This window comes from Acomys minous (genome assembly GCF_964271855.1).
Source record: "Acomys minous genome assembly, chromosome: 3".
Lineage (NCBI taxonomy): Eukaryota > Metazoa > Chordata > Mammalia > Rodentia > Muridae > Acomys > Acomys minous.
Genome location: NC_140485.1, coordinates 91951724 through 91978565, shown reverse-complemented (window position 1 = coordinate 91978565; position 26842 = coordinate 91951724). Strand labels below are relative to the sequence as shown.

The 26842-nt window shown below is 48.9% G+C and overlaps 1 protein-coding gene across 1 annotated transcript in view; it reads left to right on the top strand.

The window, feature by feature from the left end:
• The window catches only part of PREP (prolyl endopeptidase), a 102825-nt gene extending 76365 nt beyond the window's left edge, over positions 1–26460 (top strand). Inside the window, exons 11-15 of the mRNA XM_084776085.1 lie at positions 14463–14599; positions 16933–17027; positions 20470–20601; positions 22994–23150; positions 25671–26460. Coding sequence (XP_084632211.1) covers positions 14463–14599; positions 16933–17027; positions 20470–20601; positions 22994–23150; positions 25671–25965 — 816 coding nt within the window. The 3' untranslated portion in view covers positions 25966–26460. The remainder of the gene's footprint in view (positions 1–14462; positions 14600–16932; positions 17028–20469; positions 20602–22993; positions 23151–25670) is intronic.
• The last annotated feature ends 382 nt before the right edge of the window (positions 26461–26842 follow it).

The window sequence follows — 26842 nt, the reverse complement described above, 5'->3', positions numbered from 1 at the left end:
CTTAGACTCACAGGAGAGATATGAATTAGAGTTGCAAGTGTAGTAGGAACCTTCATTGTGTTATTTAAGCACAGGGACAAGAAACAGTCGATCGCATGGCAGGGAAGATTGTAAGGCATGGAGAAGGCTCAGGACTGAGCCCCAAGGAGTATGGATACCTATGGTAATTTGAATGAGAGTGGTCCCCTTAGGCTCATGTATTTGACAGCTTGGGCCTCAGTTAGTGGAACTGTTTGGGAAGGATTAGGAAGTGTGACTCGTTGGAGGTCTGTCGCTGCGGTTGGACTTTGAGGTTTCAAAAGCTTATGTGACTCCCACCCCCAGCCCACCCATCTCCCCCCCTCTTTTTCCCTGTCCCTCTCTCCCTCCCTTCCTCCCTCTCCCCACCTCTCAGTTGGTGTCTCAGCCTGTGAGCTCTCAGCTAACGCTCCAACACCATGCTCCCCACCATGATGGCCGTGGACTCTACCTGCTGGAACCCTGAGCCCCAAATTAAAGTTTGTGTTCTGTTGCTGTGGCCATGGTGTTTTGTCAAGGCAACAGAAAAGTAACTAAGACTATAGCTTCCGGGGGTTGGCTGGGCAAGGAAAAGCCAGTGAAGGAAGAGAGAGTAAGGAAGGGAAGGAAAATGCAGTCTTGGTGGACAGAGAGAGTGGCAGAGTGCTCTCTGTGCTGTTAGGTGCGGTGCTGGAGAAAGGTGGGGGTTCAGTGGAGTTCGTAGCTCGGCTCCTCGTGGGTAGGTGGGAGTGGGCATTGTTGGCTTTGCTGGTGGTGCTTTCTCATTGCCTCATTTCTCTAACAGTTTGTTAGAAAGTTTAGTGGTTTTTAAGAAAAACTCCCCTGTGGGCTTATTGAGTGCATCTGATTTTCAGTAGCATGCCCTGCAGCAGCTTCCTCATCTTCATGCTCTGACTTCTCCACGTTGTCTTCAAGTGTCATTTGTTCCTGGAGAATGACTTGCATAGCTGTGCCAAAAAGGTTTATTAACCAATGAGATCATTTTTTTTTTCTTACAGAATTTATTTTACAGGTGAGGCTTTCAGTAGCCAATGGTCTGAGTTCAGCATTAGGGTCCAGCCAGAACCACTGTTCCTTACTATTAACAAGCCACTCTAGAATGTCAGGGCCTTAAAGCTAGAGATTGTTTGGGCCCACTGGGCCTTGAGCCCAGGGCCTTGTGCAGTGCACGTCCCTAAGGAGCTACCCATGCTCACATGACCATCCGGCTGTCAGACACCTCTCAGGCTCTGTCCCACAGCCTCTCACACCAGGTCCTGTGCACATGTCCATCCGGCTGTCAGACACCTCTCAGGCTCTGTCCCACAGCCTCTCAACACCAGGTCCTGTCTGCAGAGCCTTCCTTTTGTCAAAGAGTGACATCTCCCATGTGTCACCTACAGCACATATATGTCATAGGGTCAGTCTTAAGAATGTGCAGAGTATGAGAGCCAGTCCCATGCTGGGTAGAGTAGAGTGAGGCCCAAGAAACAAGACAACCCCAGTGTGTGTGTGTGTGTGTGTGTGTGTGTGTGTGTGTGTGTGTGTGTGTGTGTCTGTGTCTGTGTCTGTCTGTCTGTCTGTCTGTCTGTCTGTCTGTCTGTGTCTGTCTCAGGGTGGGGGAAGAGGGGTCACCTCAGCACTCTCTTTCATTCTTTTACCTAAATCTTGTCAAGAAAAAAAAATCCATTTTATTTTTTTATCCTTTCATTTTCCAAGCACTTCCTTTAAAATACAAACGGCTTTTAAAAACATAGTAACTTTTTTTCCTTTTTTCTCCATGGGCTTTATTATTTTCTTCTAGCACACTACAAGTCATGAGAGTGTGTGTCTTGAGCACACTTTTTTTTTTTTTAAAGGAAATGTTTTCTACCTTATGTGGCTTCTTGTTTGGCTTCTTAGCCTCCCAGCAGCATCTGCTGTACCTTCTGGAGCCGAGAACCCTAGGTTAGGCCCTGTGTGGGGTCTGTGAGGGAAGGGCAAGCTGAGGTGCGGAGGCAGACTGGAGACTGGTGACGTGGTGCCCCTCAGCCAGAGGAGGTTGGTCTCTACCTCTCTTCAGTCCTGCTCTCCGGTTCCCTGGCCCTCATTCATCCTTTTCCCCCTCCTTGTCTCTCCTGCCTTTGGGGTCAAGCTCTTCCTGGAGAGCAGTGGCACTTCCTGGGACTTGTCTGTCCACCGCAGGCACTGGATTTTCCCAGCTGCAAGGCTGAGAACAGAGTTAATTTATGTGTGGGGGTGAGGATTGGAGAGGGACTAAGTTCAACAGCTAGACTGCCTTAAATGTGTACTCTTATCAGTCAGAAGACCATGAGCCATCCGACTGGCCCTCTCCTTCGGGTGGCATGGGTGGACTGCAGCCTCTTGTAACCTCGCAGGATTGAGAGCTCTTGGTGGGGTGCATAGGTGAGTAATCGATTGATCCTGTAGCAAGCTGATTTCCCCCACCAAGGCTGGTACCCAGACACAAGTCAACCCATTCTGAGCTCACAAGTGAAGAGAAAATGAGTGTTTGACATTGTTTCATAGGATACAGTGACGTCTTAACCGATAGCCTGTCTCTTACAGTTATGTTCATCTGCTAGCTCCCTGCCTTGAGCAGTGCCCACCCGCCCCACAGCCTGGCTCTGCTCTCTGCATCCTCTTCTGCCACTCTCCCTCTTGCCCATTAGAACGCAGCCATACTGGCCACCTTGTTTTGCTTACACACACATGCCACCCCCATGGCACTCCAGCCTGGCTGCTCATTCGCTGCTGTTGTCCGTGTGCCAGGCACCTTCATGTGGCACAGCCACACACATGCCACCCCCATGGCACTCCAGCCTGGCCGCTCATTTGCTGCCGTTGTCCGTGTGCCAGGCACCTTCGTGTAGCACAGCCACACACATGCCACCCCCATGGCACTCCAGCCTGGCCGCTCATTTGCTGCCGTTGTCCGTGTGCCAGGCACCTTCGTGTGGCACAGCCACACACATGCCACCCCCATGGCACTCCAGCCTGGCCGCTCATTCGCTGCTGTTGTCCGTGTGCCAGGCACCACAGCAGCCATTCCCCGCCTTCCCTCCCTGTGTCCAGCTTTTACTGTTGCTCTTCACATTTTCACATTTTGCTCTCCTGTGGAATGCTGTGCGCTCAGAGCACAGAACAGATGCCAGGTGAGAACAGCCGTGACAGTGATGGACTGTAACATTCTCCTCATTGCCAGAAAACAGCCATGACAGTGATGGACAGTAATGTCCCCTCATTGCCGGAAACGTTCCTTTCTGCAGCGTTTCGATTGTACCAGCTCCCCGCTCTGGCCTTGTCCACTCAGAACAGACTGACAACAAAAACAAACATTTGCTACAGTTTTACTGTAGAATTGTTTTGTGTAAGAGCTAGTCTTTACAAATTATTTTTGTCATACTTTATAATGAAAGCAGGAGAAGTACTGCCTCAATTTAGGGATTCTTGGCATTATTTGTGTTTCTTGTAAAATGCCCTTCTTTGTGGCTTTAGTCTCAGTGAGGTCCCAAAGTCACCCCACACAATGATGCAAAGGGTGCTGATGACAAAGATGGCTGTATGGACGCATCCTGATGTAAATAGTAAAGAACTGTAAAGCAAGGAACACCCCCCTCCCCCTCCCCCCTAACCCCATCCCCCACCCCCATCCCCCCTAACCCCATCCCCCACCCCCATCCCCCCTAACCCCATCCCCCACCCCCACCCCCCACCCCGCTTCAAGTGAGCGAGTGAGTGGCAATGGTGGAGCAGGGAAATGCCGCTGAAGCAGATAATTTTTTTTCACAGATCTTTTATCTGTCGGGATTGGTCATGCCGAGGCTACAAGGAAAGATGGAGCTTACTAGGGAAGATGGGAAAATAATCAAGCATGTCTTGACAGTTTGATGGGGGTGGGGAGGAGTTATCAGGTCCTAAGGAGCCCAGAGGAGAACAGCCTGCCAAGCAGGGAAGCCAGAATACAGCCAGCATCAGTAATAGGAAAGCAGCCCAGGTCCAGACCTCACAGGCTGGCCCTGCTCCCCCCTTCCCACCCCTCCCATCCCCCCCCCACCCCACCCGCAAAGCAGCAAGACAAACAGGGCCTGTGTGTGATGCAAATGGGTCATCTACCTGCCAGGTGCTCAGAGAGCTGTCGTGGGCATGGTGGTCACTGAACTCACGGGCACAGTGTAAGGAGGAAAAGACAGTCTTAAAAGACACCGGGGAGGAAGAGGAACCGGGAAAGCATGCATCCTGGAAGCCAGGGAGAAGACGTTCAAGGGAGACAGATGGCCTGATGGAGCAGGGCAGTGACAGGACACTCCTCTCCTCGCCAGCCTTGGCCACAGTTGCACCTTTGAATGTTGGGGAGCAGAGGGTGGAAGGAGCACTGTAGGTGGGGTTGGGGAGCCCGCTTACTTCCAGTGGAGCTCAGGCTTCGTGTGTTAACGTCAGGAATGGCCTATGAAACTCACTCGGTGGGGTTTTTTTGTTTACAGTGTTCTATACACCCCGATGCTCTGCCTTTCATCAGTACAGGAGCCAGTGTTCTATTCAAGACTCCCAGGAATACAAGTACATACTTAGTCACACAGCCTTTTGCTTTTTATTTCCTTGATTACTGCTGCTGCTTTAAAAAAAAAATAGGAAGAAGAAGAAAAAGAAAGAAAAAATGTTTTTCTGTGTTTAGGAACATTTCAAAGCAATACACAAACCTTTCCGTCATGCTAGTTCTCAGGGTAAGGATACAGTTTCACCAGTGAGGCCTCCATGCGCAGATACAAAGGGACCCTTCACACAGCCCAACTTAGAATGTAAACGTAAAGGATTCGTCCTTGTGTCCTCCCAGCAGGAATTCTGAACTGCATGCCTTGCCAGCCTTCTCCAGCTGCCCTCTGTCCGTTCCCCCCCACCACCACCACCCCTGTGAGCTGCCTCCCTGTGTCTCAAGGCAGTCCCTCCTAAATGCCTCCACTCTGCAGCTGGCTCACGTTCCTCAGTGGGGCTCCAGGGCTCCTGAGGATGCTCCTCAGGTGACTTGAAGCCATCCATCCTGGGCTTCCCTTTCTTCGGGCTCACCTGGAGGATCCATTTTGATGGTTTGTGTCATCCAGCAGATTGAGATCAGAAGACCATAGCACCCTTAGGTTTGTCCAACACCAGATTCACCACCTCGGAGTCTGGCCATTTGTTTTCTGCAAGGAAAACTATTTTGTTTATACTTGTCTTAATATGAGGTTTATGTTGAATGTGGGAATAAAATAATGATCACTGGACATTATGCTGGTTTATCTCTAGGCCACGTGGCAGAGCCATCCCTGGGGGCCATTCCTTACATGGTCCTGTTTAATCTCCCCATGCTGCCGTGAACCACAAACCCTGTTCCCTTCTGGCCTCACTAACATCTGCTCATTAGCTGGTCTCCCTCTTAATGACCAGCCACAGAAATGCACAGTTCCCTCCTGCTCTGTAACTGAGCATTCTACTCAGAGTGTTTTAGTTGCCTATTTTATTTTTCTAATACAATAAATAAGTGCCCTGCTATAGTTTTGAGGTAATGAGGACTTGAAATGAATTTCAACATCCTTGCATTTTTATGATGCAGGTGCAGTCCCTTGCAATAAATTACCAGAGTTAAACTGTTTAAGATCCATAAAGGTCTCCCCTGCCTTTGACGTTGCCAGATTAATAGGTTAACAGCTACACATAAGGAAAATGTCAGATGTAAAATATTTTTATTAATAATAGACTGGAAATTTGTGACCTTAAAAAGCTTATATAATCTCTTACATCCCTCAGCCAGAGCTAATTTTATTACTTTCCTACCTGCAGAGCATTATGTGGCCAGACTCTAGGCTACTGGTTTTGTGTGGATTTTTATTGAAAGGCCACTTAAAATACTTACACTGCTTAATTGGATATAGGGCCCAGTTGGGAGACACATCTCTGCATTTATCTAGGGTATGGTTTCTGAGCACAGTCTTCTAAGGTCCACGCTTGATGCAGAGGCAGAGAGATGCCCAGCCTTGGAAGCAGCGGAAGACCACCACAGAGGCCTCAGGAGCAGCCCTGAGGGAGTGGCCAGGGCCAGGCTGAGTGTTTGTCTACTTAAGCTAAGAACATGGGGTCTGGGGCTAGAAACCCTACCTCGATCCCACCCCGTCATCTGCAGGGTATATGGTTTGGGCCAGTTGTTATCATTTCTTTTCAATTTCTCTTGTATTTCTTGCCTTGTTCTCTGAGATGCTCTGTTGCTCAGGCTGGTCTTAAACTGATGCTCCTCCTCTCTGACCTAGGATTACAGGCCTTACCTCACACCTAGCATATTACTTATCTCTGTGTGTCAGAATGGCCCAGCTTCAATGTAGCATAGACCTCCTGTGGACTGAACTTAAATTAACACTGTAGTTACTTCTAGGGTGTTATACACGTAGAATAAGCTGATGTACATTTTAGCAAAATTACAAATGAAGGAAAGCCTGTTGTGGAAAACAGAAACTGATGGGCAGTTTAGCGTTGGCTTTTATGGTATGGGGCAGGGTACAGAGAACTTGCTGGAGTTGTCTCATCTGTCTCAGATGACTTTAGCTTGTGTCAAGTTGACAACTTGGGTCCCAGGGATTGAACTCGGGTCATCAGGCTTGGCAGCAGGTACTTTACCTGCTGAGCCATCTTGGCAACTCCTTTTTATTTGCTTTTAAACCTCAGGAACTGGGTTTGATTAGCTTACTTAGGAATTCACTGTCACTAGGTTCTGTCTCCAGGGTGCTAACCTCTCGTTTGTCTGTTGTGTTATGGTCTGGGTAATTTTAACATTTTCTGGTAAAGAATAACTTTGGCTCCAAAATGCAGCGAATGGTCATTGCACTTCTTGAAGTTTCTTTCTCTGGCTTACTAGGAGGTTTCAAGCCAAGAGTATTCCTGCCTGGCCTGTAGCTGTGACATGCCTGCAGGTGGATTGGGGGGCAGTGTAGTGAGCTGCGGGACAGGGGGTGGGGGGCGTGCGTGGATGGGTGTTTATTCAGTTGCAGTTTCCTTTGTACAGCGATGTGGCACTGGAATTGGGTCCTGAACGTGTGGAGCAGCCGCTTCTCTGTCTAGGGAGGACTCACTAAGGGCGGAGGCAGGCGAGGTGAGGCTCTGGAGGGGATGGAAACATTACTGTGATGGGAGTCACCCACATTAGGAGGGAGGCTTGGGGGGCCGGAGAGATGGCTCAGTGGTCAAGAGCACCCGCTGCTCTTCCAGGGGGGCCCTCATCAGGTAGCTCACAACCACTTATAACTCCAGCTTGGTGGGTAGAGTGCTCCCCCCCCCCCCCCGCACCCAGCCAAATAAAAGCAAAATGTAGTTTTAAAAGGGGAGCCTCAGAGGTAAACCCAGGTCTAGGTGCTTAGTCTGAAAGGAGGAGTCCTGTTTGGCCAGGCTGCCATGCCAACGGGCAGGAATGGTTTGAGCCCAGGGACAAGCTGGCCTGGGTAGGTTTGGATTAGAACGTTAATTCAGTGTCCAATTCCCCTTCTGTTATTCACTTAGCAGATGACTGGCTGATGGCAGATGGTGCTGGGCCTGTAACTCTGGATGTGCAACCTGGTCACAGGGAGATCACAGCAGTCGGACTGGAAGTGGCCTTTTCTGCTCCATAATTGTGTCACATATTCATTGTAATCTGGTTAGGCTTCTAAACCCAACTGCCTCTGAAATCCAGTGTCCCACCACCCTCTTTTCCTTGTGCTCAGAGCTTGTCTTTTCTATTTTAGGGTTGACCCTATGTAATGGAAGAGGAAAAGTCTCAATAATAATAATATAACAATAACAACAACAACTATGACCACTACTACTATTATTATTATTATTAATCAATCTGTGGCCAGGCTTAATGGAGTAGTTGCCACTAAGATGAATATAGTCAGCATGTACACATTGTTGGCACCTCATAATGAAAGCAGGCTGTTACATAGCCCAGCTCTGCTGTATTGAGGCTCCCTAGAGTAATTAAAAATCACTAGTGTTGTAAGAATGCCCATCCACCCCTTGAAGCCCCACGGCAGTCTAGAGTAGACTTTGCCTGTGTATCTTCTGCTCAGGGGTGACTCTTAAACTCTACCCCTTTCCTCCAAAGTGAAATACTTGGAAGAATAGATAGGATTAGAACCTTCTAGTGAGGGCTAGTATTTTTTAAAAAATACATTTTAAAAAATGTATTTATGTGTTCACTTCACATCTCTGTCACAGCTCCTTTCCTCCACTTGTCTTGCTGCCTTTCAGAAAAGGGGACCCAACGCACATCCTGCTCCCGCACATCAGGTCGCATCAGGACTAAGCACAGCCTCTTCTACTGAGGCCAGACAAGGACCAGCTAGGAGCAAGTGACCCAACAGCAGGCAACAGAGTCCATGTCAGAGATGGCCCCCACTCTAATCGCTAGGGGACCCTCATGAGGCCCACACTGCCCATCAACTGCGTCTGTGTAGGGCACCTAGTTTCAGTCCATGCGTGCTTTTTGGTTGGTGCCTCACTTCTTCTGAGCCCCCATGGTCCTCATTTAGTTGACTCTTCTGGAGTTCTTACCCCTCCGGATCCCTCTGTCGTCTCCCCCCCCAACTCTTCCACAAGACTCCCCAAGCTCCATCTAATGTTTAGCTGTCCTGTGGTGCCTGCTGCGTGGAGTCTCTCAGAAAACAGTTACGCTAGTCTCCTGTCTGCAAGCATAGCAGAGTGCTGTCAATGGTGTCAGGGGTTGGCTCTCACCCATGGAGTGTGTCTCAAGCTGGGCCAGTCATTGATTGGCCCTTCCCTCAATCTCTGCACCGTCTTTATCCCTGCATACCTTGTTGGCAGGGCAAATTTTGGGTCAAAGGTTTTATGGGTGCGTTGGTATCCTCCTCTCTCCACTGGTAGTCTTGTCTGGCTATAGGAGTTGGCCACTTCAGTCTCTCTATCCCCCCTTTTTCCCCTGCCCACCCCACCCTACCTACCTCCCACTGCTAAGAGTCTCAGCTAGAGTCACCGCCATATCCTCCCGAGGGCCTACCCCATCGCAGGTCTCCAGCTTGTCCTAGAGATGCCTTCCCCCATTGGTTCCCTTCCCTCTCCCAACCCTCTCACCTCCCACCACCGCTCCCCCACCTCATCCCCCTCCCACGCCTCCCCCACCCAGTCTCTCTCTTCACCCACTTCCGATGTCTGTTTCATTTCCCTTCTGAGGGAGATTCAGGCATCCTCCCTTGGTTCCTCCTTGTTACTAAGCTTCTGTGGACTGTGGAATGGTTACCCTGTGCTATGTGGATAATACCCACTTACAAGTGACTACATGCCATGTGTGTCTTTCTGGGTCAGTTATTAAACAAGGAAGTTATAAGATTTACAGGCAAATGGATGGAACTAGAAAGTACTCTCCTGAGAGAGGGACATGGCTGATGGGGTTCACGTTTGTCATTGTAATTGGTCCTGGCTACTTTACCAGCTGATCTCGTTTGATTTCTATGTTAGCTTATGTGGAGGTGACAGTCACACACGTCTTCTATGGCCTAGATGGCCAGGGTCTGGTCTTCCACCAAATGCTAGGAATCCCCATCATTTCTCACCTCAGTATTAGCCTCTGCTCAAAGGGCAGGTGGTCTCTTACTAGGGACATCGTCTTTGTCAACATCTATCTTTTGAGCCCTGTCTAACAGCACCTGGTGTTTCTCTAAGCAGCTGAGCAGCTTAACAAAGGCTACCCAAGGACTGAGTAAATTTGGCACTCAATCCTGGGTCTAGGTGAGCTGGGCACTCAGTGCTGGGTCTGGGTGAGCTAGGTACTCAGTACTGGGTCTGGGTGAGCTGGGCAGTCAATGCTGGGTACTCAGTGCTGGGTCTGGATAAGCTGGGCACTCAGTGCTAGGTCTGGGCGAGCTGGGTACTTAGTGCTGGGTCTGAGTGAGCTGGGCACTCAGTGCTGGGTCTGGGTGAACTGGGCACTCAATGCTGGGTCTGGGTGAGCTAGGCAATCAATGCTGGGTACTCAGTGCTGGGTCTGGATAAGCTGGGCACTCAATGCTGGGTCTGGGTGAGATGGGTACTCAGTGCTGGGTCTGGGTGAGCTGAGCACTCAATGCTGGGTACTCAATGCTGGGTCTGGATGACCTGGGTACTTAGTACTGGGTACTCAGTACTGGGTCTGAGTGAGCTGGGCACTTAGTGCTGGGTCTGGGAGAGCTGGGTACTCAGTGCTGGGTCTGGGAGAGGTGGCTACTCAGTGCTGGGCCCAGGTAAGCTGGTTGGTCACAGGAGATACTTAGATGTTCATCAAGGCTGGTCGTTTATTGGGCACTTTGATAAAACAGGGCATTTGCAGCAGGTGAGGTTCCCATAGGCTGGCTATCCTGCCCAGTGTCAGAATTCTGGACTTTTCTTAAGAGAAGGTCACCTTTTGTTGTGCTTCTTTACAGTATCAAAGGGCACAGCCATCTCTCCAGCCCCTCAGGATTCCAAAATAATTAAACTTTGTGGGGGAGAAAAAGAAGTTTTCTTAATTCATTGTTTAACTTTCGATTGTCATCAAAGTGTTTTCTTTTTGCAATATTTTAAAGATTTATTTGTTATTTATACTATAAGTGCTCTGCCTACATGTGCGTACACACCAGAAGAGGGCACCAGATCTCATTATAGATGGTTGTGAGCCACCATGTGGTTGCTGGGAATTGAACTCAGGACCTTTGGAAGAATAGCCAGTGCTCCTAACCTCAGAGTCATCTCTCCAGCCTAGAAATATTTTTGATGAAGGCTCATGTCTAAAATAGTCTTTATTGAGATCAATCCACACTTCCAAATGACATCTGTCCACCGTAGACTCCTGGGTGGAGATTATAATCTATTAAAGTGAAAGGTGTACCCATCACAGGCTCCTTGTGGGGCTGTTGGAGGGCCCATTTGCTGTGCCCCTGGCAGGAAGATGGAAGCCATGTCATCAGCCGCATGATAAGTCATTAGTCTAGGATGAGACTTTCCCTGTATAAGTATAAGTATAAGACTTTGTTTTCCTGTCCATTAAGGTTTCCAAAAAAAGCCTTAGTGTCCATTACAGGGTAGTGCCCACACTGGTCACCCAGAAAGGAGAGATGTGTATATACAGGCATGGTTCCAGGCTTATGGAAAAGTGGGGAAGGATGAAGCAGGGATAGAGGTTGTGTAGGAGAGCGAGGGGAGAGACCAAAGCCCTCACTGATGATGCGTGAAAAGGGAGAGCCTGAACAGAGGAATACAGGACGCAGTAAGCTGCGAGTGTGGCTCATACTTAGGTAAGGTCAGTCCGAAGGAGCCCAAGATTGAGCTTCAAGAAAAACAGGGTCACACAAAAGGCTTTCTTTGGCTTTATGGCATGAGTGACATCTAGGTCTGTTAAGGGGAGAAGATTCCCAAGCGTGTGTGGTGATTGGCAGGGGGCAGTAGTGTAAGAGGCGGTGAGGGCCAAAGCAGAGACCTAGTGATTTCCCTTGCGTGGGACCACAGAGGCCGAGTGGGCTCAGAGAAAGTCTTCTGAGAACTCCAAACAGACGGCCTCTGAAAAGGTGGACCAGATACAAAGGAAGGGGGCGCCAGTGCAGGGTGATGAGGATGAAAGAAAGAACGTTTGGACACAGATACTCTAGGACCGACTTGGGTGGTGGTGGTGGTGGGTGAGATAGGGAGACACTTAGGAAAGAAATGCACAGATTCACATGGAGACAGGAGGACCGTTGCACGGATTCGCATGGAGGAGGGAGGAGCGTTGCACAGGTTCACATGGAGACAGGAGGAGTGTTGCACGGGTTCACATGGAGGCGGGGAGGCGGGAGGAGCGTTGCACGGATTCACATGGAGATAGAGGAGTGTTGCACGGACTTGCAGAGCCTGGATAAGCTAACTGTGATGCACAATTGCCATTTCCCGGGGGTCCGGCTACTTGAGGAAAGAAGAGAAACCAGTGGGTTGAGAATAGAACTAAAGGGCTTCAGGAGCTAGTGACAGTCCCAGGGTTACCCAGGAATCCTACACTGGGCAAGGAAAGCAAGCAAAGCTGGCAGCTAAAGATGGTTGAGTGTCCTAAGAGCCTTAGGAGTGATAAAGGTCGCCCACAAGAGTAGCCGAGAAATGTACCAAGCTGGCAGGTTTAGGGCCTCCATGCCCCTTGAGACATAAAACGGTTCTTAGATGCTTAGACCCAAGCAAGGAGGACCATAAACCACAGGTATAGACGCAATGCAGAGCGTTTCGGTGGGGTTTGTGACCGGAGTCTGTTGGCTTCTCCTAATCCACCAAAGTGGTGTCATAAAGCCACCGAATGGTGGCAAATGCCTATATGACCTCTTTTTTGTTTTGTTTGTTTTAGTTTTTATTGTAGGTGTCTTGCTCGCGTGTATGTGTATCTGTACCATGTGTACCCAGTGCCCTCAGAGGCCAGAGGAAGTGATCAGATCTTCTGCAACCAGAGTTACAGACCATTGTGAGCTCCAGCGTGGGTGCTGGGAACCGAACCCAGGGCCTCTGGCAGGGCAGCCAGTGCTCTAACCACTGAGCCATCTCTCCAGCCCTGACTGCTTGTAATTTCCAAGATGCTCACATGGTGGGTTGGGCTTAAGTTAAGGCTCGGTTATCAGAAGAAAAGCAGCAATGTCTGTATTTTAAGTTTAAAAATACCTTTTCACTGGGTGTTTTCTTGCCCTTTGACTTTTGGACAGTTTAAAATACCATGATTGAAGTATGTGCTTTGGTCCTGGGGCCAGGTGAGGTTGAAGGTGGCGTTGACAGTCTTACGTGGGGGAGTTGAAGGTCACACAGCAGGGAATACGTGAAGGGTCTGAAGAGAGGAACATCTGTCCACCTGCCTGGGTGACAGCCAAGAGCGTGGGAGAGGGACACCGGGTTTTGCACAGATGTTTGCATTATGATGTGACACTGCTTTTCCTTCGTCCTGAGGCAGTTCTTACCCTGTGTTTACTGTTCCCTGCCACACGGTTGTGCTCTACTAGTGGCTCCCGTGTAGCTGTACACAAAACTGTCCCCTTTGATCAATTTGAAATCTGCAGAGCATCTGCCGTGATTCCTAAATTACCAACAAATTTAAAAAAAAAAAAAATCTTAAAAACCAGATGAGTACTTGCCACTGCCCTAATTGCCTATTGCTGTGACAGAGGCACCATGACTAAGTGCAGTTTGGGGGTGGAAGGGTTTGTTTGGGAAGCCAGCACAGGAGCTCAGGGCAGGAACCAATCTCAAGGAGGCGGGGCCTTGACCAGCTTGCTCCTTGTGGCTTGCTCAGCCTGTCTTCCACCATCCAGCACCACCTGCCCAACGGCAGCCAGCACCGCCACAGTGAGCTTGGCCTGCCCACACAGGCATGCCTTGCAATCTGATGGAGGCATTTCTTTTTTCAATTGAAGGTCCTCTTCCCAGATGACCCTAACTTGTGTCAAGGTGGGGGCCGGGGTTGAAGGGGCTGGGTAATCCAACCAGAACAGCTGCTCCCCTGTAGCACCTGCCCCTAAATCCCCTTCTGCCCACTCTCGCCTCCTTGCTCCCCCTGTTTCCAAGGACTTTGGGGCAGCTGTCGGGTGCAGAGCTCATCCCTAAAAAGCTTCCTGTGCTCTATAGCTCTAAAATAAGAGCGCAGAAGCTCAGTGCTCTCCTTTGCGACCGACCCGGTCAGCAGGATGTTTCAAGCCCAGCTGAGCTAGGCCTCCTCTCAGTGTCAGGAGGGGTAAAAATACCTTGTTTGCTCACAGAAAAAGCTATTTACAGCTTCCTGTTTATCTCTGTTTGTAGCTTATCACTTAGACTGCGGCTTATCTGTCGCTTTAATGTTCCCGTCTTATCCTATCCTTTTAGTCCTTTATCCCAAAAGTAATGAATATGGAAACGTGGACTGAACTTGCCTTGGATGGCTCAGACTGAGAAAAGGTTCATGAGCCTCAATTACCAATGCTGAGAAAACAGCTTTGTTTAGCCAAGAGTAATAATAACTCTGATGTCCCTCTTCTGCTCTCTAGCGAGTCTCTTTTGTTCTCACTAGCATTTGTTTAACAGTTGAACATAGAAAAATGAAGACATATTGAGTGCCTTGACCTTCAGAGAGGGAACTGAACATGAAATTTGTCTTCAAGACAAGAAGTCTCCTTAGATTAAGTTGATTGGCAGAGTCTGGCTTCCAGCAGGAGGGAGTGCATGCCCGTACAAGCGTGATGGGCACATTGGGTGACTAAAAACTGGGGCAAAGGGAAGATGAGCAACCTGCCCGAGAGCACCCAGCTAGTGATGGGTTGAGAATTTAGGCCCCTCTCCCGGCTCCTGAAGACATGTCTCGTCGTCACGTGACCCCTGCAGCAGTGCTGGATTTTCACCTTGCTGCTCTTGTCTGTGTTGAACAGAGAATTCAGTAACTTTTATTTTTCACCTTTAAAACCATGCACATATTTTTTACACCATGCTGTCACTAAGGAGTCTGTTTTCCTTCGTTGTAGGTTTTCTATCCTAGCAAGGATGGCACAAAGATTCCAATGTTTATTGTGCATAAGAAGGGCATAAAGTTGGATGGCTCACACCCTGCTTTCCTCTATGGCTACGGTGGCTTCAACATCTCCATCACACCCAACTACAGGTAAGCATGGACACTTGACATGTGTATGATCTTCTGTCCGTGGTGGGGGCCTGCTAAGTCACCTGCTTCTTGCTCGCTTGGTCTTTCGCAGAGGGGCAGGACTTTAGATGACAACTTGAATTCTTGTTTAGTAACTGTAGGACTGTTATAAGCCAGTTTTACTGTCACCATCATCATCATCGTCATCATTATTATATGCCCTCAGTAGGATAGATTGCTGTAGAACTGGGGTCCCTAGCTGCCTGGCTGTAAAAGATTGCCCTCCGTTGCAGTCTTAAGGGGATGGTCCTGTCCGCAGTGCTTGCCTCTGGCAGCTGCATCTCCTTGGAAGGATGCTTTTATAGCTAATGATGATATTCTTTCAGCAGAAGCCTAAATTACATTATGTTAATATTTAACCATCAATATGTTTTCCTGAATACTCTAATGCCTCATCCGTTTAAAGCTGTTCTGTGACTGTTTCCCAGATAACAAACGCTTGTATCTACACATGTGAATTGCCAGTGTTTGTTTAATTAGCTCCTCTCAAGTTTGTTTGTTTTTGTTTTTGTTTTCAACTTCAATATCTCACTCCTAGTGTGAAATGGAATCTGCTCTGAGTGTTTTTAATAGAAGGATTTTCATATTTGAAGCCCAGCCATCAGGCTTACTTCTGAATAGGGCCTCATGTGAAGTCTGGTTCAGATTCACCAAGGATGTTTTCGATTCGTGGAGAAATGGTGGCTGGGGCATACTAGTTTATACCGTCAGCCAGCTGTCCTGAACGCAACTGCAAGAAAGCTGTTGCCTTATTTTGGCTATTTAATAACTGTAACTGCTCATTGCTTTAGATTTAATGAAGTTGAAACTGGGCCCGTGCCCTCAGAATCCTTTAAATGAGACAGTTGGTTGTTTGCTTTGGTTGACAAGAACAAAGGAACTCTTGTATAAAATTACAATTAGAACCGTATTTCATAATGTTCCAGTGGAGTGTCACCGTGGTGGCACTGTCTGCAGTCTTAACTGCTTGGGACCCTTCTGGGCTGCTGTCTCCTGAGCTCGGCCGTATCTCAGTGTTCCAATCATAGGCCACATTGCTTCTGATACAGTTGATCTGGACACTCAAACTAGTCAGTGTCTATTAGGTGAGCCTACATGTGGCATTGGTTGCCACTTATTTTATGTGGCTTCCAGTGAGAATGCTGTTGGTGTAGAGGTGGTGACACATGATGTGCACTGCTCCCTTCACCGCAGTGGGATTGAGACCATGTCTAAAGCTAGCGGTCTGTCCATTTGTACAGTAAGGTTTTTTTGTTGTTGTTGTTTTGTTTTGTTTTTGTTTTTTATTAGACCTCTCAGCTAGGAATCAGGAGACAGTCCCTGGACTATTTGATCCCTGTAGTAGATGTCATAGTTTCAAGAGAGATCACCAGAGATGTAAAGGACAAATTGGGCATGGTTAGTCTCATTCTGAGTACTTTCTGTCTCCTCGGTAATCCCACTTTCACCTCTAATAAAAAGAATAACAGCAGAAATAGTGTTTAAGCAAAATAATTTTAATAATAGAAAGATTGTCACTGCACTCATTTAGGGTCAAAGTAAAAAAAAAAAAGAAAGAAAGAAAGAAAACCCAGGGTTTCCAAAAGGCTTAGATTTGGTTTTTGGGTTTTTTGTTTGTTTGTTTGGTTGGTTGGTTGGGTTTTTTTTTGTGGTTTTTTGTTTTGGTTATTTTTTTTGTTTCTTTGATTTTTGTTTTTGTTTTAGTTTTCTAGACACAATGCGCTGTAGTGTATCTTAATTCTAGGACATACTGTCCAACTTTGAAGTGCGTTCCTTTCCCAGCCTTTCCCGTCCATATTGTCTAAGGATCACCTACATTTCCTTAAAGTCCTTGTTGGAGAAGGAGCTTGTTTTTTTTCCAAGTTGGTCAGTGCAGGCAGAGTTACCTATTAATGGGTCCCCTGTCAGGAGTGACTGAGAAGCTGACATTGCTCCTGCCTGGCCCAGCATCGCACTGTGTGCCATGATGGTCATTGTGAAGGTAATCGTTGTGAGATGGGGGCCTCAGGCAAGTCCTGTCTGCATTGTGAATTGCATAGTGAATCGTTTTCTCAGTGTAGGAAAGTGAAATGTACTGTTCAGGGAGATACGTGAGCTTTGCCGGCAAACAGCAGTCAGGGTCGCCTGTTTTTCACCTCAAGCAAGTTGTGGAGAAGTGCCAGGCTGCTACTTGGATGCTGTTCTCCTTGGAGTGTTCGCTTCTTCAGCTACCTTTTTGGTTCAAAATGGGGGGAGGAGTCTTGATGCTTGCTAGGCAGCTGCTAGAAGATTAAACTCTCTTCACTGTCTCTCAGCGTGTCCAGGCTCATTTTTGTGAGACACATGGGAGGCGTCCTTGCAGTGGCTAACATCAGAGGCGGTGGTGAATATGGAGAGACGTGGCACAAAGGTGAGGTGTTTTCTCTGCAGAAGCGAGAGTCTGGCCTGTCAAAGCTCAGGCCCTGCTGATCCTCCTGTTTGAACAGCTGGGACTGAGAGCTACGACGTGAGAGCTATCTGGCAGCATGAGAGCCCTTTTCAGACACATTGCATGCACCATGCCCCCCCCCCTTAAAAACAGCTCTTTTCGTGCCCTTTTCCTTTTATAGTCTAGGATAATGAAGCACAGGTTTTCAGACTTATTCCTTATAAGACCACTGTGTAGTTTTTGATTTTCCTGGCAGCTCCTGAGTTACTATAGGAGGCACACTTTAGGGACTTCTGGTATCGCGTTGACCTCCCGTGACTTTGCTTTCTTTGCAATTTGGCATTACCTGGCTGCCTTGAAAGAGGCCAGTGTCTGCTAAGAGAAAGGAACAGTCCACTGCTTTCCTGCTCGCAGTGTGGGCCCATCCTGGCTCCCAGCATTTGCAGATAGCATGCCCGGCCAGCACTGTACTAAGAAGGCTAAGTACATAGCTTTTATACACAAGATTTTAGCTGCTTCTCTTTTTTCATTCTTCTGTATCTGTTTCCCGTCATTGTGGCTCATGTGTGCTACTTCCAGCTCCGTTCTTCAGGGGCTCGGGTTCGGGGTTGGTTGATAGTCATTTGTTTAAAGTCCTGTATCTTCATTCTTTCCATATGGAGCCTGCCTCACCCTTGTCCAGACTTTTCATGCAACCAGAATTGATCTTCATTTGCTGGGGTCTGTTTCTTTGTGGTGCGGAACATAGACAGTCCTCCCAGCCTCAACACTTCCCGAAGTCTGCCTTGTGCTATTCTCTACAGCATGGCCAAGTGGTCACAAGCACTAGGCGTGGTCATCAGCACCGACCGACAGGCATCTAAGACCGTTCTTAATTCAGCAACAAGAGCGAACCTATAAAAAGATTCCTAAGTGCCTAGTAGGGACTAAGTGCTACAAAGGCCAAGAGCTGACCCCTGTGTCCAGCCCCTACTCGGGCTATCTGATGTCAACTAGGCGCAAGGAACATCTCAATGGGACTAAGTGCCTCTAACATACCCAGTTTTGGCCCGATAGTAAATGGATCTCTGTTACCCTAAATACACACTATGATAAGAAAAGATGGTTGGAAAAAGAAAATGTATACGGAGCATAAATTTTATTTACATCCCAAATTCATAGGCTGAGACCATCTTGGCTCATCTAATTTTGGGTATAGTTATTCATACACACACATCCTGGCCACGGACTGGGATCCTGAGGCCAGCTCCTGAGCCAGATTTCCCTCTGTGATGTAATAGGGAGGATGCCCTGAGTCCTGGTTGGCTTCCTACATCCGGTCATTGAGTAGACCAACTTGTCCAGAGCCTCAGGAATAGGCAGGCTGGATCTTGACTAAGGCTAAATTATTTTTTGACTACATCTAAATGTTAGTGAAAGGACCAGAAGGGGACCTTTCCCAGTTATAGCCTGGTATGCAGAACACTGATGCGTCTAATTCTCATTCTGTTCATCGAGCTTAAAATGCAATGCACTTTTAAAAATAGGCATATACACCAAATGGTATTGTTCCTGGAAACTAAGTAATCCTAGCTGTTCTAATTCACCAGTAATTGCTTATTAAAATCTTAATAACATTTGTTTTGATGTTAAAAAAAATTCTTTCAGTAGGACTGCTTCATGTCTAATTGAATTTCTGCACAAGTGGTTAATCTTGAATATCTAATTAGATCTGGGTCTGCTCTCTGCTCAGAGACAGTTACTTCAGGCATCTGTTCCTTTCGAGCCTTTCCTTTTACGCATTCCAAGACCCTGTAACTTTGGTTTCATGTGGTAGGGTGGGAGGGGGCGACATACAGGTTGACAGGTGGTGATGCTCAGATGATCCCTGGGGAGCAATTCCCACTCTTGCCCTGCTGCAGCACCACCTAACAGCCAAGTCCCCACTTTCCTTTAAATTAATGGCTGAGCGCAGCTGGACTCTCTTTCTCCAAAATACTGCACAGAAGAAGGGTGAGTTCTACAGAGCAGAAATTGTGCACAGCCCATGCCACCAGCTTCTCGTGGTGTGTGCTAAGTGGAGCTCAGAGGGCTGGTGGCCACTGGACACTGTGTGCTAGGTGGGGCTCAGAGGGCTGGTGGCCACAGAACACTGTGTGCTAGGTGGAGCTCAGAGGTCTGGTGGCCACAGAACACTGTGCTAGGTGGAGCTCAGAGGTCTGGTGGCCACAGAACACTGTGCTAGGTGGAGCTCAGAGGTCTGGTGGCCACAGAACACTGTGCTAGGTGGAGCTCAGAGGTCTGGTGGCCACAGAACACTGTGCTAGGTGGGGCTCAGAGGGCTGGTGGCCACAGGACACTGTGTGCTAGGTGGGGCTCAGAGGGCTGGTGGCCACAGAACACTGTGTGCTAGGTGGAGCTCAGAGGTCTGGTGGCCACAGAACACTGTGCTAGGTGGAGCTCAGAGGTCTGGTGGCCACAGAACACTGTGCTAGGTGGGGCTCAGAGGGCTGGTGGCCACAGAACACTGTGCTAGGTGGGGCTCAGAGGGCTGGTGGCCACAGGACACTGTGTGCTAGGTGGGGCTCAGAGGGCTGGTGGCCACAGGACACTGTGTGCTAGGTGGGGCTCAGAGGGCTGGTGGCCACAGGACACTGTGTGCTAGGTGGGGCTCAGAGGGCTGGTGGCCACAGAACACTGTGCTAGGTGGAGCTCAGAGGGCTGGTGGCCACAGAACACTGTGCTAGGTGGAGCTCAGAGGGCTGGTGGCCACAGAACACTGTGCTAGGTGGGGCTCAGAGGGCTGGTGGCCACAGGACACTGTGCTAAGTGGATCTCAGAGGGCTGGGGGCCACAGGACACTGTGTGCTAGGTGGAGCTCAGAGGGCTGGGGGCCACAGGACACTGCTAGGTGGGGCTCAGAGGGCTGGTGGCCACAGGACACTGTGCTAAGTGGATCTCAGAGGGCTGGTGGCCATGGGACACTGTGTGCTAGGTGGGGTTCAGAGGGCTGGTGGCCACAGGACACTGTGCTAGGTGGGGCTCAGAGGGCTGGGGGCCACAGGACACTGTGTGCTGGAGGGGCTCAGAGGGCTGGGGGCCACAGGATTCCTTGTTCCATTTGTCATTCAGTTTCTCAGAGTAGGAATTCTTTTTATGTCCCATGTCTCTCACATGATAGATCATCTTTTTTCCTTTGGGGCCTCTTGACTTTTTAGTTGTACAGTTTGTTGATAAAATGCAAATTTACCATATGGGTTTCCAGTCGTGGTATTGGTGAGATTTCCATAGTCCATAAAATTTAAATTGAGGCATCTCTATCAGCGTGGCTTAGGTGGCCACTGTTGCCGTTGGTCAGCAGTGGAAGCCTTGCCCTCTCCTCGTCTGCAGTCCACGTGGCTCTTACTCGCTCTTCTGGGTGCTGTCTTTGTCTTTCCCTTTGTAGGTGGTATCCTGGCCAACAAGCAGAACTGCTTTGATGACTTCCAGTGCGCTGCTGAGTATCTCATCAAGGAAGGGTACACATCTCCCAAGAGGCTCACAATCAACGGCGGTTCCAACGGAGGCCTCCTCGTGGGTGAGACCCTGCAATCACTAGCTGGCCCGCGGGGTTTCCAGACAGCTCCATTGACTTTGAGGGTCACAGATGGGAGGAGGAGAACAGAGAGAGCAAAACTCATTTGCATTTGAGCATCTGAAAAGTGAAAAAACAAAGACGGCTGAACTTACATTAGACCGGGTAAACTCGGCCTGCTCTCACGATGCTCTACAGGCTAAAACCACAGACTGGCAGCAGCCAGCCTGCAGGGGACTGAGCCTGACTCAGACCTAGTCAGACGTGAGCCTCATGGGACATTTGCTCAAACCTGTGCTGTGATGCTAAGTGCCGTGGGCATAGAGAGGGTTGTATAAACGGAGCCCAGACTTCAGTAGTGATGCAGAAGTGAAGAGAGTAGTTGACAGGGATTGTTCCCGCGTGCTGAGCATTTGGTGAGGTGGGTAACTGTCACTGTCCACACCTAATGAACACCGAGTTCTCAGAAGCAGAAAGTAGCGATGCACTTTCTCTAATTTTGGTGGTTAGTGAAGTTTTACTCTTCGTTCCCTCAGTGTCACTGGCATTATCTTGAACACTTGCATGGCAGGCCTGGGTTTGTTTGCTGAGCCGCTGGTGTTGAGGGTGTGGGGGTCCATGCGTGAACAGTACAGATGCTTGACGGTTTTCAGTCTACTGTTCGTGGGAGTTCAGGGTTGACCAGTCATTCATCTTTGAAACATCTTGAGAATGCCACAGTGTGGGGTTTTGTGCTTAAACTTTTCTCCAGTAGGACAGTGTTCGGCCAAATGCTTGATACTTTGGTAATAGTAAAGTGCTTTCCTAAAACACACAAGGACCTGGCTATAATCCCCTAGCAGTGCTAAATAAGTGCAGAGCTAGCTCAGGAGTGTAAAAATATAGTTGTCCAAAATAATTTGTTTAAGTTTGGAAAGGGTGGGGCTGGGAGAAGTGACGCAGCTGTTAAGAGCACTCCCTGATCTTTCTTTCAGAGGGCCAAGCTCGGTTCTTTTTTTTGTTTGGTTGGTTTCAGGTGTTGTTGTTGTTGTTTTGTTTTTTGTTTTTGTTTTTTCCGAGATAAGGTTTCTGTTGTAGTCCTGACTGTCCTGGAGTCACAGAGATCTGCCTGCCTCTGCCTCCCTAGTGCTGGGATTAAAGGTGTGCACTACCACGCCTGGCCCAACTTGGATTCTTAGGACATCAAGAAACGCCAGGCACGTTTTCAGGTGTTTGTCATAGGTGGGTCAGTAAAACAGACATCTCTTCCTTCACGGAGTGTTATCTCTGGCCAGATGAGTGTGACCTAAACCAAGGCCCTCAGACTGGCATGGGCTGTGGGAGTGATGAGGGAGGCTCCTGTCCTCATAGGACCAGGTAGGTGCCCCAAGGATAAACCAGAGACTAGACTTTGAATGCAGCCTAGAGCTCCCACTTGACTCTTGGAGACCGGAAGCCTTCGGGAGTCTTGTGCGGAGGAGCAGAAGGCGAGGGCCGAGAAGCTGAGCCGCTGCCGAGGCCTCAGTGCCTCAGACCAAGGTGTGCCTCTGGAAGTAATAGGTAGTCAGATCCCTATGTACTCTGAACTACAAATAAGAGCGTGAACTAAGGGTGAGCCCAGGCTTGGTGGGAGAGGACAGCACACACACAGTGTGATCTGTGTGGTGGTGTGCAGGCTCACCGTTAGCTCTGCTAGGTTTTGATTTATAAGCCAAGTCCTTTCAGAAACCTACAGAGATGGAGCTGCATCAAAATGCTGTTTGCTTCTTGTAGGCATGCGCATTCCTAACCCTCCCACCCCCAACTAAGAGAACCAGGGGTTCTAAGAGAATGCCTCGGACTTCCGTACTGTTTATTAATAAATGATGAACGCGGGACCGGTGTGAACTATGGGCTTTTTTGCCAGAGACAGGAAGAGTGCAGATCTTTTGACTGACTGCTTCCGGTCAGCTCCTTGGCTGCTGTTGGCTGGACTAGGGCCCTCTGCCCACTCGTGGCATCTGACCTTCCTTAGCAGCACTGATTGCTGTGCTTTGTCGTGCATTTAGTGTTATTTACCGGGAAATGTAACTTGGCAAGTATTCAGTAGATCCGAGTGTTTAAAAAGCAACAGCAAACCGTGTACAGGCAGGCTAGGTGATCGGCATAGGCCGGCCAGCATAGGCTGTGGCAGCATCAGTTAGAGCTGTACCCAGCCATCTTCTCCTCTGGGCTGGTTCCTTCACATCCCCATCACCTGTGAAAGCAAGTGATACTCACGTGGGGAAGTAAATGTCCCATTGCTGGTAAGACTCCCTGTTTTCTCTCCTCTTGGTCTTATTGGACACTTACGGCTGACTCATCTCTGATAACCAGCTGTTGGGTTGTGTAGGTGTTACATGATTACCAACTTCCCTTTTTCTCTCTCTGTTTTCAGCTGCTTGTGCAAATCAACGCCCAGACCTCTTCGGTTGTGTTATCGCCCAGGTTGGAGTGATGGACATGTTGAAGTTCCACAAATTTACTATTGGCCATGCCTGGACCACTGACTATGGGTGCTCAGACAGTAAACAACACTTTGAATGGCTTCTCAAGTATGTTTTCCTTGATACTTGCATATATGCTACTCAAAATCTGATGTGGCAATAGTGACCGTAGTCAGCAGGATTAGTATTTGGTGATCTGACTGCAGGTAGTTTACAGCCAAGTCACAGATACGGTGACACCTTCCTGTCTTCCTTGTGTGTTTGTCTGCTGGGCATTGAACCCTGGACCGCATTGCACGTGCTAGGCAAGTGCTCTACCACTGAGTCACAACCAAACCCCAGGTTCACTTTCTCACAAAGATGACCATCTAACATTGCTGCCAAACACAAATCTAGGTCATTCTGTGGAGGGACTCTTCAGGCAGCAAAAGGGTCCCCGAGAACCCCAGACCTCAGCCCTCCCACGATGTGAGTCTAAGTTCTGCTAAGAACTGGATTGTGGGAGTAGTTCTTGCCTGGAGTTCGCCTGTAGAAGTGTGCTGAGCGCTCACACCTTGACTTGGAGCGGTGAGCTGAGCGGAGGCGCTGCAGACTGCTGATGACAGGATGGCACGAGCATGCTGTTCTATGCTAGCAGTCACCTGTTACTGCGGGGACCAGGAGTCAATGTGAAACTTGACCAGCAGAGAAGACTGCCTGCCTTAGACAAGAACATAGATGCAGTTTAGCCGTTTTTGTGGCGCTCAGTATACCCACACATGTTTGAAATTAAGTGCATTAATGTGTACACTTCCTTTATTTATGACCCTCGGAGCCTTTCGGGTAGCAGTGAGTAAATGAGTATTTTCCTTCCCTTTGGCTCTTCGTGGCTCACGTGGAACACAAGTAGATTATTTACCAGCTCTGTTTCCCATTGCAGTCTTCTCAGCAAAATCATACATTTTGATCCAAAACAGCTTTTTGTTTGTTTTTCGAGACAGGGTCTCTCTGTGTAGCCTTGGCCGTCCTGGACTCACTTTGTAGACCAGGCTGGCCTCGAACTCACAGCGATCCGCCCGCCTCTGCCTACCGAGTGCTGGGATTAAAAGGCGTGCGCCACCACGCCTGACTCCAAAACAGCTTTTAATTTTTCAAGTTTTTTGTCTTTATAGCTAACTGTCCCACCTTAGAACCTCCTCTACAGTGTCTAATTAAATGCTTTGAAACAACTAAGTTTTATTCTCAGAGGGGAAAAAGCTAGCTCTGAATCCTGTGGTTACCATTGATGTTCACTGGTGTCCAAAGAAACCATAATTCAGGTTAGTTGGGGGTGTAGGGGGTGGGATGGGGGAGGGGGACACGAAGACCTTTGAACCCTGAAAGAGCCCGCAGCATCTAATGTTTCATAAACCAATTTGAAAGGGGGAAAAGTTCCAAAAGAATGTCTGGCACCCCCACTTCAGAATCCCATGCTCTGAGGTGGCTCATTCAGGACTGTCCCCCCACCCCCATCCTTTTACCTGCTGCCAGTGAACGAACACAGGGCTCACGTCAGCTAGAGAGGGCCGTACGGGGCTCCTGGCTTGTCCCTATAGCACAGCGGAAATTGTGTCAAGTGTTTTCTCCAGCAGATCGTCTCTGAATTTTAACAGAGAGCATTCCTACAGTGTGCAGAGAACTAATCCATATGAAGGGCTTGATTAGACACACCCTCCGCCGCCCAGCACCTTACGCCGTGCTCGGCCTCAGACTGCTTTTACTTTGGGTGGTGAACTGAGCAGAATTCATACTGTTTCCGACTGTCACCTCGAAAACGTCTACTGAAACAAGTTATTATGTCTTTTAGTGCAAAACTCTGTAAGCTGCTACAGTAATAACGGGCAGAATGTAATGGAAGCGTTCCTACGTGATGCTCTCACTAACCTGTTGTCGGTTGCTCCTTAATGGAGCTTTTCTTAAAGCCTTTCTTCTTTCTTTCTTTCTTTCTTTCTTTCTTTCTTTCTTTCTTTCTTTCTTTCTTTCTATATTTATTGGTGTTTCGAGACAGGGTTTCTCTGTGCAGCCTTGGCTGTCGTGGACTCCGTTTGTACTCCAGGCTGGCCTTGAACTCACAGCAGTCTGCCTGCCTCTGCCTCCCTAGTGCTGGGATTAAAGGCGCGTGCCACCACACCTGGCTTATAACCTTTCTTAATATACCTGTTAAACTTGTCTTCTGCTTCAAAAGTGCCTCCTACTACTTTTTCTCCTTTGGCCAAATGTCCAGGGGATGGACTGAGAGCCACGCCCCCTCTGTGCAGATTAGCAGCCAGGCCCAGGGGATTGAGTGTTCTTCCTGAAGCAGCAGCATTTAGTTTGGGATTTAGCCTGGGATACCAGCCTGAGAGCTGCGCAAAGACAGAGAGAGTACAGGGCAGGTTATGAATCCCTCAGCAATAGACTGCCAAGAAGATAATACAAAATGTGAAACTCAAAACAGTTGGGTTATTTCCGTGGTCAGCCGCGGCCTAAATGACGGTAGCGCAGGCTGCTGTGGTCCTCGTGGGCTGTTAGTGAAGTGAGGCTGGTGAGGCAGCTTAGGTCGCCATGCAGCGCGGGCCTCCTTGCCCGTCCTCCGGGGATCCTTTCTCATGGGGCTCCTTTGCCTCGCAGATACTCACCCCTGCACAACGTGAAGCTTCCGGACGCGGACGACATCCAGTACCCATCCATGCTGCTGCTCACTGCTGACCACGACGACCGCGTGGTCCCGCTGCACTCTCTGAAGTTCATCGCCACGCTACAGTACATCGTGGGCCGCAGCCGGAAGCAGAGCAACCCGCTGCTCATCCACGTGGACACCAAGGCTGGCCACGGAGCCGGGAAACCCACCGCCAAAGTGATAGAAGAAGTCTCAGACATGTTTGCGTTCATAGCGAGGTGCCTGAACATCGAGTGGATCCAGTAAATGGGCCTTTCAGCTCCTCCCACCAGCCACAGACAACCACAAGGGCTTTCACACCATCCTGACCGAGAAACCGCTGGGCAGAGCGCTGCCCCACGTGAGCACTGTGCCTCCGCTCACCGACAGCCGCTGAGCAGAACTACCGTGGGGATTTTATCTTTTCTAGGCTTCTCCTTTCTAGCAAGCCCTTGATGGTTTGGGATTTATTTTGTTTTTGTTTGGTTGGTTTTTTTTTTCTCCCCTACTCTGTCCAGACACATATTTTAAAAGGGGGAGAAAGGGGGGCATGTTTTGAGTAAGAAACTTAATGGCAGTGAACATGTTGTGAATATTCGATCCCTGAATTAGTAAGAGATCTAAGTGGCAGTCATAGTTGGTCATTCTCCTATCCAGTAGCTCAATGAAGTTACTTCTCCAAGCATAACGTACACCCTTCAATAAGTGGGAGACCTCAAGGGGGCTCCACACAATACTAATAAATGCTATTTAAGAGTGGGAGGCTTTAGTTTTGTTCCTTTGCAATGAGAGGCAGCCCTCAAAATGCAGCTGACTGTCTAGAGTGAAGAATGTAACCATTGCGCAACAGGTTAGTATCCAAGCATTAGAATATTAGGACCACAGCAAAGAGGCTGAGTCCATCCGCCTTGGCTCGCTTTGATGGGCGCAGCCATGGAAGACCGCTCGCCGCCGCCGCCGTCACCACTACCCACACAGGTAAACATATGATTGGGCTCTTTATGTTCGGATAGCTCTTTAAAAAAAAAAAAAAACAACCTCTGGACTAGGATTGGGGAGATGGTTTTGTGGACAAGGTGCTTGTCCTGAAAGCCTGAGGACCTGCTGGGCAAAGGCCACAGAAGTGGGGGGCAGCAATAGGCAG